Genomic DNA, 14,137 nt, shown 5'->3' with positions numbered 1-14,137 from the left:
TTAGAAAACGGCGGGTGGACAGCGCCGATGATGAGTGTGGACTGGTTCTGGGTGTGAGTGTTAGTGCCCGGCGGAGTCCGTGTGTCGGTCTGTTCGATGCGTTCGTACTTTCTGTTCAAGGTTAACAGCTGCAGCCTTCCTTTGCTGGCTGGTTGTCGGGGTTGGGGCGCCCCCCCTGCAGTGTCGAAGGTTTGTGCTGGACTCCCGACTCGGCGGCGTTCAGGTCCAGGCTGCCATCTTGAATGTTCTGGTAGATCCTCTTCGCTGCCTCCAGGAAGGCCTCCTCCACGTTCTCGCCTCTGCAGAAGAAGCAGAGGCCAAACTCGTCAGGACTTATTAAAACATCAGTCATCACAAAGACCCAGAAACACGTGTTCATGCACTTCACCGTTCTGTGGTGTGAACGGGTTTCTGAATGAATCGTAACCATCGAGCCACTACGAGCTTCCTCTCTAACACGCCGTACTTACGTCTTGGCACTGGCCTCCAGAAACAGCAAACCTGAGAAACAGGAAGCAGAAATCAGAGGAATCAGCGAGTCTCCGTCTGCTGCTGAGCGTTTATCTGATCGTGCGAGCGTCTCACCGTTCTCCTCGGCAAACTGTTTGGCCTCCTCGTACGTCACGTCTCTCTGAGCCTCCAGGTCGGCCTTGTTGCCGATCAGAATGATCACCTACGACACGGAGACACGCAGACTGAGCAGCGACTCTTCAGCGCGTCACAGGTTAAAGGATGTTTCGTGCACAGCAGCTTAACAGGTGTTTGTTAGCTGCACAGGGTTACTGCCATAAACGTGAGCAGGGATGTAATAACTGTTTACTTGTAGCTGCGGTCCAGCCAAGTCTGTTTACGCACCGCAGCTCTGGGTCACTTTCACCTTCAGACTCCATTTTGAAATCATTCTCTCTCTCCTGCCTGAAAAGAAGATTTAAAAGAGTCGCCACAGAAGTCTGCGTGGGCGCACTCACCGTGTTTGGGTTGGTCAGGTTCCTGGCGTCCGTCAGCCAGCTGCTCAGGTGATTGTAGGTACTTCTCCTGAACACACAAAAATAACAAAGTCAATACACTCTCTGAACGTTTGTCTGACATTTAGTCCACAGCAGCATCGACTGTCAGGGCGCCATCAGAGTCACCGCCTGGCAAATATTTAGTCTGGATGAGAATCCTACAAAGGAACCGGTTCTTGGTCGACCTGCTGCTTTCAAGTCACTCTCTAAGATTTAAACATTACCGCCCACCATCAGCCAAGAGCAGGTGGAGGCCTCCATCAACAACCTCATCACATGAAACATAACACTACTTTTAAAGGGACAGTCTACACCCTGCATCACACATGAGTGTGATCCACAGAAAATTCACTCATGCAGGAACTTTTTCCTTTCTCACGTCTACATTCAAAAGTGGCTTCAGGGCGATTAATGTTTTAAGGTTGATCGCACAATAATACACACAGAGAAAAACCCAACAATCATATGACCCCCTATGAGCAGCACTTTGGTGACAGTGGGAAGGAAAAACTCCCTTTTAACAGGAAGAAACCTCCAGCAGAACCAGGCTCAGGGAGGGGCGGGGCCATCTGCTGTGATTGGTTGGGGTGAGAGAAGGAAGACAGGATAAAGACATGCTGTGGAAGAGAGACAGAGGTTAATAACAGATATGATTCAGTGCAGAGAGGTCTGTTAATACATAGTGAGTGAGAAAGGTGACTGGAAAGGAAACACCCAATGCATCATGGGAATCCCCCGGCAGCCTACACCTATTGCAGCATAACTAAGGGAGGATTCAGGGTCACCTGGTCCAGCCCTAACTATATGCTTTAGCAAAAAGGAAAGTTTGAAGCCTAATCTTAAAAGTAGAGATAGTGTCTGTCTCCTGAATCCAAACTGGAAGCTGGTTCCACAGAAGAGGGGCCTGAAAACTGAAGGCTCTGCCTCCCATTCTACTTTTAAATACATGGACAGATAGAGCTGGGTGTCATCTGCATAGCAGTGTAAATGTATGCTATGTCTTCTAATGATGCTGCCTAAGGGAAGCATGTATAATGTAAACAGAATTGGTCCTAGCACTGAACCCTGTGGAACTCCATAATTAACCTCAGTGTGTGAAGAGGACTCTCCATTTACATGCACAAACTGGAGTCTATTAGATAGATATGATACAAACCACTGCAGCGCAGTACCTGTAATACCTACAGCATGTTCTAATCGCTCTAATAGGATATTATGGTCGACAGTATCGAACGCTGCACTGAGGTCTAGCAGGACAAGCACAGAGATGAGTCCACTGTCAGAGGCCATAAGAAGATCATTTGTAACCTTCACTAAAGCTGTTTCTGTGCTGTGATGAGCTCTGAAACCTGACTGAAACTCTTCAAATAAACCTCTGCAGATGATCTGTTAGCTGTTTGACAACTATTTCAAGGATGTTTCAGATCCACCAAAACAAAAAAAGCTGAGCACAGAGATAATGCTCAGTTCCTCATGCCTCAGTGCACACTTCCTCCTGCACAGTGATATAGCTGGTGGATGTAGACTGTAGAAAGAAAATAGTTCCGACGTGAAGCCGCTCACCGGAGCGTCTGTGGATCACTTCCATTTTTATCAGTTTACTTTGTTTTAACTGACGTATTTAATCTAACATGACTTTACATACACCTTCATCATTTATTATTCATCTAATGGTTCGACTTTTTCTACTAGGACAGAAACTTACATTCATTTCGTGTATGTTTTGTATGAAATGATCTTCACTGCATATCTGATTTGTTTTGTTGGTTTTTGTCTTTTTATCAGTTTGTGATCTCAAACAACAAAGTGCTGAATTAGCAGCTCGACAGGACGGAGCAACCAGAGTTTTACATTTATGGTGAACTGTCCCTTTAAGTAAACAGGACACAGATTTCTCCTCCTCCATCCACCCTCGCCTGCCTAGGTACCTGGTGATGTCGTAGACCATGAGGGCCCCGGCGGCCCCCCTGTAGTAGGACCTGGTGACGGCCCTGAACCGCTCCTGACCCGCCGTGTCCCATATCTGCAGCTTCACCTTCTGCCCGTGAACCTCCATGATCCTCGTCCCGAACTCCACCCCGATGGTGTGAGGACAGTCTGCCATGACTGCAGCGCGCACACACACACACACACACACACACACACACACACACACACACACACACAGAGGAATTGGACGGGCAGTGGTCACCAACAGGTAAGTAAAGGTAAAAATGTTTGTGTTTGTCGCTGTCTCAGGCACAAACACACGAAATCTGTTATCAGAATGAATTTCATGAAACCATCCAGATAGAATCAAACACACGAGTCGCTTTTTGTTTTTTTCCTAGCATAACAAACTGAATGCTAAAAGCTAATCTATTTACATTGTTCATCAATTCAAAGAAATCCTGTTAAATGTTTCCAAAGTTGGAGGTTTACGGTTACATCAAAATGAAGAAAAAAAAACATAAATCGATATTTATGAAGCCCGAACTTGACACTTGATCATTATTAAGATATTTATATGATAAACTAGAGCCGTGCTGTTAAACAGCTAAGACGGATTCCTAATCAACAAACTTGACATTATTAGAAAAAAGACTCTAAAAGTCAGCCTGAACTGATTTTCCACTGCTTGCCTTTCAAAATAAAAGACCTAGAAACACAGGCTGTACCACTTTGCCCCTCATACCCAAACAGTGGTGGTAAATTTTAAATATCCATAACTCACAATTTCATCATACATGTATAATAACAATAAAAGCCTATTCTATTCTATTCTATTCTATTCTTAAACTTCAGTAAACAAAGAGAAGAAGAAAAGCAGCACTCACACTTCTTCTCTGTGAACTGATGCAGCAGACACGACTTCCCGACTCCCATATCACCTGCAGACAGACAAACACAGGTGAGGTCGGCCACCAAGGCTGACAGTGATCAGGAAACACCCGGATGAAGCGTTTTTACTCCCCGTGATTGAAGTGTTCCTGCTCATTCATCGTCCAGTTTCACTCCTGGACTTTACCAGAGCAGCGCTGCATGAGTCACAGCTCAACATCGTCTTTATTTAATATCTGCACCCGCTGCAGACACTCCACATTTACCAGCGCCAGGTTCTGCACTTCTGCAAGCTTAGTCTAGAAGGAGGGAGTTTACTGATGTGAGGGGCAGCGGTCACGGATACAGAACGGTTATTATAAACGGACTCATGCAAAGCTGCTCTGGCAGAGCTGCGGGAGTAAACACAGGAGCTGGAGCTCGGGTCACTCACCGATGATGATGTATTTGAAGATGTAGGAGTAGTTGTAAGGTGCGGCTGTCATCGTGATCCTGCGGAGAGAAAACAAAGAAATGTGTTTGGTTCAAACCGAGAACCTGAGCTCAAACACGGGGCTCCACCCTCGGTCTGAGCCCGGTCACAGTGATCCTCGGAGCTCGGTCTGAGCCTCCAAACACACCGAGTGAGACACAAACAGCTCAGAGAAGGAAGCAGCCGGCTGAGCTAGCAGAAGCTAACGCCGAGCCCAGCGTTAGCTTTAAACACCGTGACAGCCCCGCGGAGAGGAAGCTTTCATCCTCATCACACGTATGAAACGCTGACGGCTCAACCACAGGAACCCCCCGAGGAGTCCCCCGAGCCCCCCTGGAGCTCCACTCCTGGAGCTAAGTGGCTAACAGCTGCACTGCTGTCTACGCCTTGCTAATAGCTAAACGCTAACGGCAGGAGGTCACTTTCTGAAGCTTTTACAGTAAAAACAACCGAATAATAAACCAATCAGACAGGAGGCGTTACACGTCGCTGTGTTTTACCTTCAGTCCGGGTGTCTATCCGACCTGTAAAGCTGCTTAAAACGCTGGTTCGCCGGGTAGTTTTATCTAACTTGATGGGTCGCTTGCTGAGCCGTCAGGAAAATCTTCTACCTCTTCCGCGACTCTTCCTCATCAAGGAGAAAAGAGGTAGTATCGCGAGACTTACAGCTTCCTACTGCCGCCCAGCGGACGAGAAGGGGATTTAGACACACCCAACCGTCCCGTTTGTAACTTTATTTATTTACATTTTTCTTTCTTTCTTTCTTTCTTTCTTATTTTTTTTAAAGTGACCCAAATTAGTTAATAGAAGCTCTTGTTTCTATAGATATATGTTACCAAATTACTGCGACAATGAAAAACACTGAAAAATGTGACGATTGTCTGCAGGTTTGCAGTCAGAAACAGAAGGGTTCCTTTACCCTTTAACTCCTAATGGGGTTCACAGAGGTCATATGTAGTTATTTTGAAAATGTTTGACTGAAATAAATGAGCTTCTAATGTTGCAAGAAGGTCCTGAATTAGGCTCCACCATCAGGCTGGGGTCTTTTTGTGTGGAGTTTGCATGTTCTGTCCAGGTACTCCAGCTTCCTCCCACATTCCAAAGACATGCAGTTAGTGGGGTTAGGTGGAAACACTAAATTGCCCATAGGTGTGAATGGTTGTCTTTCTCTTTGTGTTAGCCCCGTGACGACTGGTGTCCACTCCAGTTTGTGTCCTGCCTCTCGGCCTACAACAGCTGGGATAGGCTCTACCACCCCCGGGACCCTGACAAGCGGAAGCAGCAGAGGATGGATTTTGTCGATACAGTTGGACAAATGAAAACATACATTATATTTATTGAAAACATAAACTTGGTTTAATATAAGTAAATTACAGGATATTCTCAAGTAGAAGAATAACTTATATTTCTAAATAAAAAGAGGCCTGAGTAATTTTGTAATCCAGCTGCTCTCCCTCGATTTTCTGATAGCTGTGGAATTATTATTATTATTATTATTATTATTGTTATTATTATTACTTTAGTTTGTGGAGCATCACTGAAGAAACCCTTAAAGCCAGAATGTTAGCAGATATTTTTCTTCTTGTGTATTTTCTAAATGTGTTTGTGTACTGGATGATAACAGTGGGCACATTGTTAAAGTGACTTTGTATTTAAGGTTTCTCTGTGCATGCCCGTGCATAATGAGAGCACTGGCTCGCCCTCTCTCTCCTCCCTCCTGTGCTGAGGTCACAGACGCGTTCAGACAGACTCGCCTGGCAGAACTCAAACTGCTTCTCACAGAGCAGATAGAGGGAGTTCAGGGAGGAGGAAACAGGAGGAAATCTGTTTGCCGTTTGATGTTGGATTCTTTAGCAGAGATATGAGCCTGAGGATCAGCAGACACTGAGACGACCGACATGGACAAACAGAAAGGTACCGTGACCCACAACAAGTCTTACAGATGTTTCAGGAATAACGACAGAGGCATAAAACTCATCCACACATGAAACCTGACGTTACCTGATATTTGTTTTTTATATTTAAAAATGTTTCACATGTATGAAATCATACACAGCATGCATGTTTCAGATGTAATCTGATTACAAATGGAGATTTACTTTGAAACTTTCCTTTAATGTGTTTAACATCCACGTACTCTTTTGTCTTTCATATCACGTGGAAAAAAAATGTTAAAACTAATTGTAATAAAGTACTAACAAAGCACTCAGCAATTACCAGGGCCAAAACTTGCAGTTCCTCCAGTTTCCACCGGGGGCAGCAGCGAGTCGGTCCCTATAGACTCCCATGTTAACACTTTACAGCAGTAATAAACACTTTTACAGCCCGATGTAAACTGTTCGGTCTCTGTAGGTATATTTGTGGTGGGTTGTATAGGTCACCTGTAAAAGGTTTAAGGTTTGCATTCATAGGGGCGTGGCCTCTTTGACTGACAGGTGGATGGTGACGCAGGTGGCTGTAGCTGCTAGCTGTCTGCTAGCGTCACCTGAACTGGACTTTTGGACCGTGTTTGCTGTTGGAGCCTTTCGGAGCATTTTAATGACATCATCAGACCAATAATACTGCTGCTGTGAGGTCACTGTAGTAACAGACCAATCCAGTAAGAGAAAGTTAGGGATTCTGACTGGATGTTACTTATTAGCAAGTATCTGAGCTAGCTAGCATTACCTGATATGCAGTTTTTATGTTTATTTCCATGTTTGTCTATCATATTAATATATATACGCTGATATTTTGGCTGCTGACTCATGTGACCACTAGAGGTCAGGTGTGAGTTGTTATAAGTTGTACTATATTTATTATTTTGGGATGTTTTACGTTTGTAGTTATGAACAAATCAAACTAACCTTAGGCTTGTGCTGTATTGTGTATAAAATATTTAGATGGTGGTAATAGACTTGATTTCAAATGACTGGTTGATTAGATAGTTTAAATTCATTCATTAAAATCGGTATAAATAAACAGCAAAAAGCCATGCTGTTCTCTAACAGTTTAATTTATCTTCTGTATCATGTGAGAAACACTTTGTATATGAGCATGTATGTATTTGTGGCCAAAGCAGCTTTAAATCAAAGGAAGTGTTGACAGAAGGAAAAGGGCCATGATGCTGCTATAACTGGCTCCAGCTGAAAAGTTTAGAAAAAGCTGAAAGTGATTTAAGTTACTTTACCATGAAAACCAAACCCTAAAATTATCTGAAAGACAGGATTTCTCCTCACCGCCTGTGTGTGGGTACTTGCACAGCTATCTTTGTGGGGACATATGTATTTATTGACTTTTTAAGGACCCTTCTGTGTTGTGAGGACAGACTCTTAAAGGCCCGTTTGTGGGTTTGGATTTAGTTTAAGGGTTCAGGTTAAAAAGAGGTTTAGGTTAGGGGGCCGTGAAAGGCCTCAAAAGGTCCTCACAATCACAGAAGTACAAACATGTGTGCAGCAGGGTGTGGAGCAGCTTTCTTTAATCTGGCTGGCAAGAGAGCAGAAACATTTACATTACTGCGCTGCTGTTTCCTCAAACTGACCCGCTTCCAGCTGGAGGCTGACCACCTCCCCACTAACCTGCTGCTTACCGGGACCTGTAGCCACTTTGCATTTTTATTGTTGTTTGTAACAACAAGTAACTCTGATTAGAGCAAACCAAAGTGATTTGAGAGATCAGTGTATCTAGATAACTCCCTGAAGTAACCGTACCACATTTAACGAGGTAAAAATACTCAGCAACATGTCCAACGTGTAAATGAGAAACTAAAGTATGTTCAGCTTCGTGTAACTACAGGTGTTGCAGTAAAATGCATCAGCAGCATGTCCCCATTGGGGCTGTTTTATCTACGTTATATATAGTAGATGATGGTTTTTAAAATAGGGTCAGCCCCCCCAAGAGGTCACCAGGTCATGGGATGATTTATGGGAAACAAGTAAAATCTATTTCCTGTTTTCAGAGCTAATTTAAAGTTTTTTTCTATAAATTTTGAGTAGATCTTGTACCTCAGACTGAGCGCTACCAGGAGGAGCTGGGAAACATCAGAATACTCCTTTTAGCCAGCGATTAGCACATGAGGTCAGGAAACAATCTGACTTAATGGCAGAAAAATGTTAAAATTGTTGGTGTGGATACTTTAAAGACACAAACACACAGAAAATCTAAACAGTCTATTAGCTCAGTCTCCAGAGAGCAGCAGCGGGAGGAGGAGGAGGAAGTGATGATGATGAGGTGGAGGAAGGAGGATAGACGAGGACAGATGGGTATTTCTGATAGTTGCGTTGCTAACATACCACCGGTGTGATAAAGACTCCACAGCAGCAGGAGGATGGATTGTGACACGTTCTCCCTTACAGAATAAAAATGATGTTTTCTACAGAAAAAACACGGACGTAACCATGTGACTTCACCCATGGGTTTCTGGGACTTTTCATAGCGTTTCGGTTGCTTCCATGTTGTGAAACGATTAGTGGTGGTGAAGCCTCACAGACAGCGATCAGCTCAGCAACACAGGGCCAAGCAGTTTGTGTATCAGGCTGTAAACATGTTTATTTCTGCTGTCAGATTATAATGTGGACGTCTGTGGGACTGCCTCACTGCTGGTGCCCCTGCTGGACGTTACAGGAACTGCATGTTCAGCCTCTGTGGGAGCTTCTTTCACAGTTTTTAAATGATGAACTAAGTTATTAGGAAAACTACCTCACCTATGTTAAAACATACCACGTATGTATTATTGTAGGGTCTACCTTACACTATAAAGCACCTCGAGGTGACTGCTGTTGTGATTCGGCGCCGTATAAATAAAACTGAATTGAATTAATTGTGACAAAGTGATTCAGGTTATGGTTGTCTAATATTACATTTTATTTGATGACCTGAGAAACAAAAGTGACAAATAGCAAAAAAAGAAACAGTAAAAATGTTTTTTCGCAGCGCTGTAAGCAGGTTTATGTAAGTGTAGATGATCTAATGCCCAACGACAGTCAATTATCGGGTATCAGAACCTGAACGAGCTCTGTGGTTCCAGCGACTGCCCCCTGATTGGACAACGCTGGACAAACTGCTTCCTGGTTGGATGTAATTGCTGCATAATGTTGTTAGGATATCATTGTTGTGATGGACACCATTGGTACTGTAGTGTGACCGGTTTCAGCTGGAAACGTGACTTTTAGTTTAAACTGCTGAAGCAGATGCGTCGCTGAGGTCAGTCGAGTTATTTGTTTTTGACGGATTCGTTTAGGTTATGGTTTAAGGATAAGTGTCCAGGAAATGAATGGAAGTTAATGTACTAATGATGTAAACAGGCCTGAAAGTGTGCACTGCAACATCAAAGCCCGAGACAGGAAGTAATGCAGATGGTCAGATAAACAGCGTTCAGCAACACAAACTCTTGATTCTGCGTCCGTCCAGCAGCCGTCCGTCTCTGTCTCCTTTCTGCTGTTGTTGTTCGTCTTCAGGGTTTGTGGGTGTTTGAGGAATTTGCAGCTCGCTGCTTAAACAGCAGTTTGATTTAAATCAGCATCAGAGGAGTTAATCAGGAACATTTAGCCCTCGTCTCCCACTCGGCTCACAGCGTGAATGGACTCGGCCTCTCTGTATGAATGAGCCACCGGACAATCAGCTGCTGTTTCCTCTGCATGTTTTTACATGTTCTGCTCTGTGTTGTACTGATGATGACTCAGTACAGTTTACGTCTAAACAACAACAGAAAAGCATTAAAGACTGAAAACCTTTACTTAGTTACACCTACTCTGTGTCGCTGTTTCCCATATCCTTATATAAATACTGCATCCACACACACAGATGCTAATTAGTGTTCAGAGCTTCACTTCCTGGATGGTCTGAAGCCACAGTTATTGTCAGGTAATAGCTTTAGGAAACTCTAGTCATTACTGAGGATGTCCTCCATGTCCTTAATGTGAGTCTAGTCATGACTAAAGGTTGTAAAGGTTTATTAGGAGGTTCTATTTATCTGTGAAGTGGGCTTTTGTGGTGCTAAGGGAAGTTTTGTCGCCATCGAAGAGGTTCTAGTCATCCTTTAGGAGGTCATGCTTGTCTCTGAAATCCTCGAGGTGGTTGTGAGGTGATGTTCTACAGGTCTATGAGGTATTTTTCTGTGAAGGGACTCTTACATACTCTTTAGGAGGTTGAAGAGATTCTAGTTTTTCTTGAGAACGCTGCGCTGGCCTCTGAGGATGTTTCAGACGTGCTAATGTTGGTTCTAGTAATGATTTGTGTAGTTTTGGATGGGGTTTGAGACATCTCCTAAGTGGTTATCTGTGAAGAGGGAACTTTAAGAGGTTGTGGTTGTCACTGAAGAGGTTCTATTCATCCCCTGGAAAGTTAAACTGGTGAGTGAGGGTGTTCTAGAAATCTTCATGGTGGTTGTGTGACTGGAGATCGCAGAGAGGTTCTAGAGGTCTTTTGAATGCCCGTCTGTGAGGGTGCACTTGAATAACTTTTGGGTCCCCTGTAGTAGGGGTGGGCGATATAAACAATATACGATAGAAACGATATAAATTTGGCCAACGATAGAGATTTTGACTGTATCGCGATAGCGCATGTTGATGATGTCATCAAGCTGCGGCTGTTTTGGTCGAAAGCATCGCAGTGGCTACAACCATTATCATTCACAGCAAAGAGATGAAGCACATTTGAAATATGGGGAAAGCCAAAAACTGCGCTTCCTCCACTTCTGTAACATTGATTCATTAATGTTGGATTCTCTGCAGCTGTTCTATCCACATGTTGTTGCTGTATATTAACTCATTCACTGCCAGCCATTTACAAATCAGGTAACTCCCCACTGCCAGGGTTTTTGAGCATTTTTACTCATTTTTGAAGAGCCACAGAAAACTGTGTGTTATGATCATATAAACGCTGAACCTACCAAAATGAAGAACAGACTCTCTTCTTTCATCCAAAAAAAAAGCTTGTTTCTACCATTTTCCATTCTTTAGTAATCAGCTGTAGAAGAGAGGTGGGTTCCACCAAAAATGCCTGTTTTGACCAACAAAAGGGAGAAAACGAGCTTTTTGTGAAAAATACATTTCAAGCAGAAAAGTGTCTTTGACACTAATATTTCTTGCTTTGTGACACCTCTAACATATAAAATAGTTTTTCACTTCTATAAAACAGAAATAACACTGAGAAAGGTTATGTTTTATCAAAACAATTTATTTACAAATATATGAAAAAATAAAATTCACTGACAAGCTGCCCGAGGTTGTATTCTAGCCCCTCCCATTGAAAAACGTAATTGACGTCTATAGACGTCAATGGCAGTGAATGAGTTAATAACTAACCTCGTATTGTGGATGAATAATCTCAGTTGTTCTCCTGACTGAAGTTTGGCCCGTGTACAGCATCCTGCTATGCGACTGCATTTGTCCCAAACCACCAGAATCCGTCACGTTAACTTTTATCGAGTGGAAAAAAAGTTGGCGTTCATCCTCCAGCTTCACTATGTTTATGCTAACATAGCTGTGTCGCTAGCAATCACGTAGCACAACATCATATACCAGGTAGTCCAACTTCAGTAACCCTACAAACGCCACTGCTGTTTAGTTTTCTGTCTTCATTTATGTTGGAAGTGACAGCAGAGCTGTACGTTTGAATTAGTTTCAAAAATCTCTATCAGAACATGGTATGAAATGTTTAGGTGGAAACTAGCAAGCTAACTTCCTGCTAACTTCTAACTCCGTTAAATTTAATAAATTCTGTTTTCATGGATGTTAAACTTAATTGTTACACCCGATAAAGCAGCAACGCTGATCATTTAATTAAAAATGAAAGAATTTAGACACTTTTTAACTCTCAGTGTTCGTTTGACTTTGGGACCTGAAGCTGACGGAGTTTTGGGCCCAGATTACTCCGTGAAGCTCCTCACTACGGCAGCGTAATGCTCTGACGAGCCATCAAACAGTGCAGCTTATCAAAGTTGTACTAAAACATTTTTAACAGATTTCTGCAGCCAAAATCGGTTCGAGGTCAGTAAGCACAACCAGAATTCATACATAAGGAACTCTCGATTTTTGAGAAAATTAAAGAATTTTAAGTGTGGAAAACACGCTATACAGAAGAAAAGAATATATCGTGATATATCGTTACCGCACATGCTTCATATTATATCGCGATATGAATTTTAGGCCATATCGCCCAGCCCTACCCTGCAGGAGATTGCAGAGGTTCCTGTTTTCATTTAGAAGTTCTACTGGCCATGTTCTAGATGTCCTTATGATGATTATAGTGATGATTTATGTAGTTTATATGGACATTAGGCAGGTTCTAGGTGTGGTCCTTTAGGAGGTCATACCAGTCTCTGGGTTCCTGGGAGTGCTTATGGTGTTGAGAGGTTAAAAAAACAGTTTTCAGAGCTTTTTGTACATTTTTGTTTTGTTTTTTTAAAACGAATATAACTGTGGACTGTTGGACATCCTTAATGATTCATGTTAAACTAACAAAGGCCCTGACAGGCTGCTCTTACCTTCACTAAATGTTTTTGTTCTGTAATAAGTAAAGCTGACGGGGGATTTGCTACGAGCAGGTTGATTAAACATGAAAACTGTGATGAAGTCCGTCTGTGTTCGTGTTATGAATGAAGCCGTTGTTGTGTGTGAATGAATACTCACTCTGTTTCACTTCAGAAGATAAGAGCTGAAATCATTCAAAGGCAGAAAAACAAGATGCTGATTCTTCACTCTCAGACAGAAACACACATCAGCCGCGGCTCCTCATCTGCATCCTCAGATGATCGTAATAAAATGTGATTCACATGTAAAAGTCAGTTTCATACAGAACAACAGTCTGACCGCACCTGTTCAGGTAAACGTTTCCTGCACAAATATGCAGATGTTCTGGCCTTCACGTGTTAATTGATGACAGGATGCAAACTGATAAGCTCCTGGCTCCTGCCAATATTTAACTCAGAGTAAATACAGTTACATCACCTGAATCCCTGCTGTGCACAGGAACTCGAAAAGTTCGTTGTTTCTTTTTTCTTATCACATGAGAGAAAACTCATTATGGAAACTCAGAGCAGAGAAACAAAAACAAAAATGGATCTTATCTCGGCCAGCTTACACTCAGACTGTGGGAGCAAACCCACCTGCCACAGTAACAATCTGCCCAAACACACACTGCCCTCATAGTGAATCCCAAAATCTCAAAGAAATGATGCAAATATGCAGTTTTTAACATCCAGGAAACTATTTACACCCCTTCAGTCCTCAGATATTTTTACATTTCAGAATCATGAATCACATCTGGATTCATGTAAATTGCAGCTGTGGGTCAGACGCTCACTTTGCTGTATCCACTTATTTTTATCAAAACTAAAGTAAGACCTCGTTTTTCCTGGGCTGGTTCAGCTGCTGTATCAGCTCCAACCAAGCAGCCGATAGTGTGGTTGAACCCACACCGTCCATATTCAGTCTCTTTCTGAGAGACATAAATGAGTGTTGGGGTCGATTTGAAGGAGAAGACGGCCAAAATCAATCACTCCACTCGGAAACGAAGGAAGAACATTCTTATTATTATTCATCTCCCCCCATCTCAGCATCCTCCACTGGCACACCAACCCTGTGGATGTCCTCCGTCACTACATCTGTGATCCTCCTCTTTTCCTCCGGCCCCAGCGTCACCTCCACACTCCTGTCTTTCCTTTTCTCTCACTTCCTCCTAACATGCCTTCCCCCCACCCTCCTCCTCGGCCTTCAATAAACCGCAGCATCATTTCCACCGACACCCTGTTGAGCACGAGCACAGGAGGCAGCCCTCCCATCCACCCCAGTACCCCCCTGACCCCCATGGCTGGACCAAAATGAAGAAAGAAAATGCAAGACTGAGATATCAGTGTCCA

The 14,137-nt window shown here is 43.2% G+C and overlaps 2 protein-coding genes across 2 annotated transcripts in view; one reads left to right on the top strand and one right to left on the bottom strand.

Moving 5' to 3' along the window:
* Positions 1-61: 61 nt before the first annotated feature.
* LOC113033143 (ras-related protein Rab-14-like) lies at positions 62-4,928 on the bottom strand. The gene is made up of 8 exons (XM_026186556.1): positions 4,800-4,928; positions 4,261-4,319; positions 3,824-3,877; positions 2,936-3,113; positions 969-1,035; positions 586-673; positions 471-501; positions 62-299 (listed from the first exon to the last, which is right to left on the bottom strand). Exons 2-8 carry the CDS (start codon positions 4,310-4,312, stop codon positions 122-124), a joined length of 648 nt encoding a protein of 215 aa, XP_026042341.1. The 5' UTR covers positions 4,313-4,319; positions 4,800-4,928; the 3' UTR covers positions 62-121.
* A 55-nt stretch (positions 4,929-4,983) lies between these two features.
* The window catches only part of LOC113033141 (actin filament-associated protein 1-like 2), a 21,764-nt gene continuing 12,610 nt past the window's right edge, over positions 4,984-14,137 (top strand). The window contains exons 1-2 of the mRNA XM_026186553.1: positions 4,984-5,022; positions 5,480-6,213. Of these exons, the coding sequence (XP_026042338.1) occupies positions 6,198-6,213 (16 nt within the window). The 5' untranslated portion in view covers positions 4,984-5,022; positions 5,480-6,197. The remainder of the gene's footprint in view (positions 5,023-5,479; positions 6,214-14,137) is intronic.

Source organism: Astatotilapia calliptera, chromosome 12 (assembly GCF_900246225.1).
Source record: "Astatotilapia calliptera chromosome 12, fAstCal1.2, whole genome shotgun sequence".
NCBI lineage: Eukaryota > Metazoa > Chordata > Actinopteri > Cichliformes > Cichlidae > Astatotilapia > Astatotilapia calliptera.
The sequence above is the reverse complement of the archived record's forward strand: the minus strand, read 5'-3'. Positions and strand labels throughout refer to the sequence as shown.

What these genes read in the sequence shown, in the direction of transcription:
- LOC113033143 (XM_026186556.1), bottom strand. Translation starts at nt 4,312, where the DNA reads ATGACAGCCGCACCTTACAACTACTCCTACATCTTCAAATACATCATC. An exon ending in CTTCAAATACATCATCATCG is followed by an intron (nt 3,878 to 4,260) that starts GTGAGTGACCCG and finishes GTCTGTCTGCAG; the next exon opens with GTGATATGGGAGTCGGGAAG. An exon ending in ATGGTCTACGACATCACCAG is followed by an intron (nt 1,036 to 2,935) that starts GTACCTAGGCAG and finishes TTGTGTGTTCAG; the next exon opens with GAGAAGTACCTACAATCACC.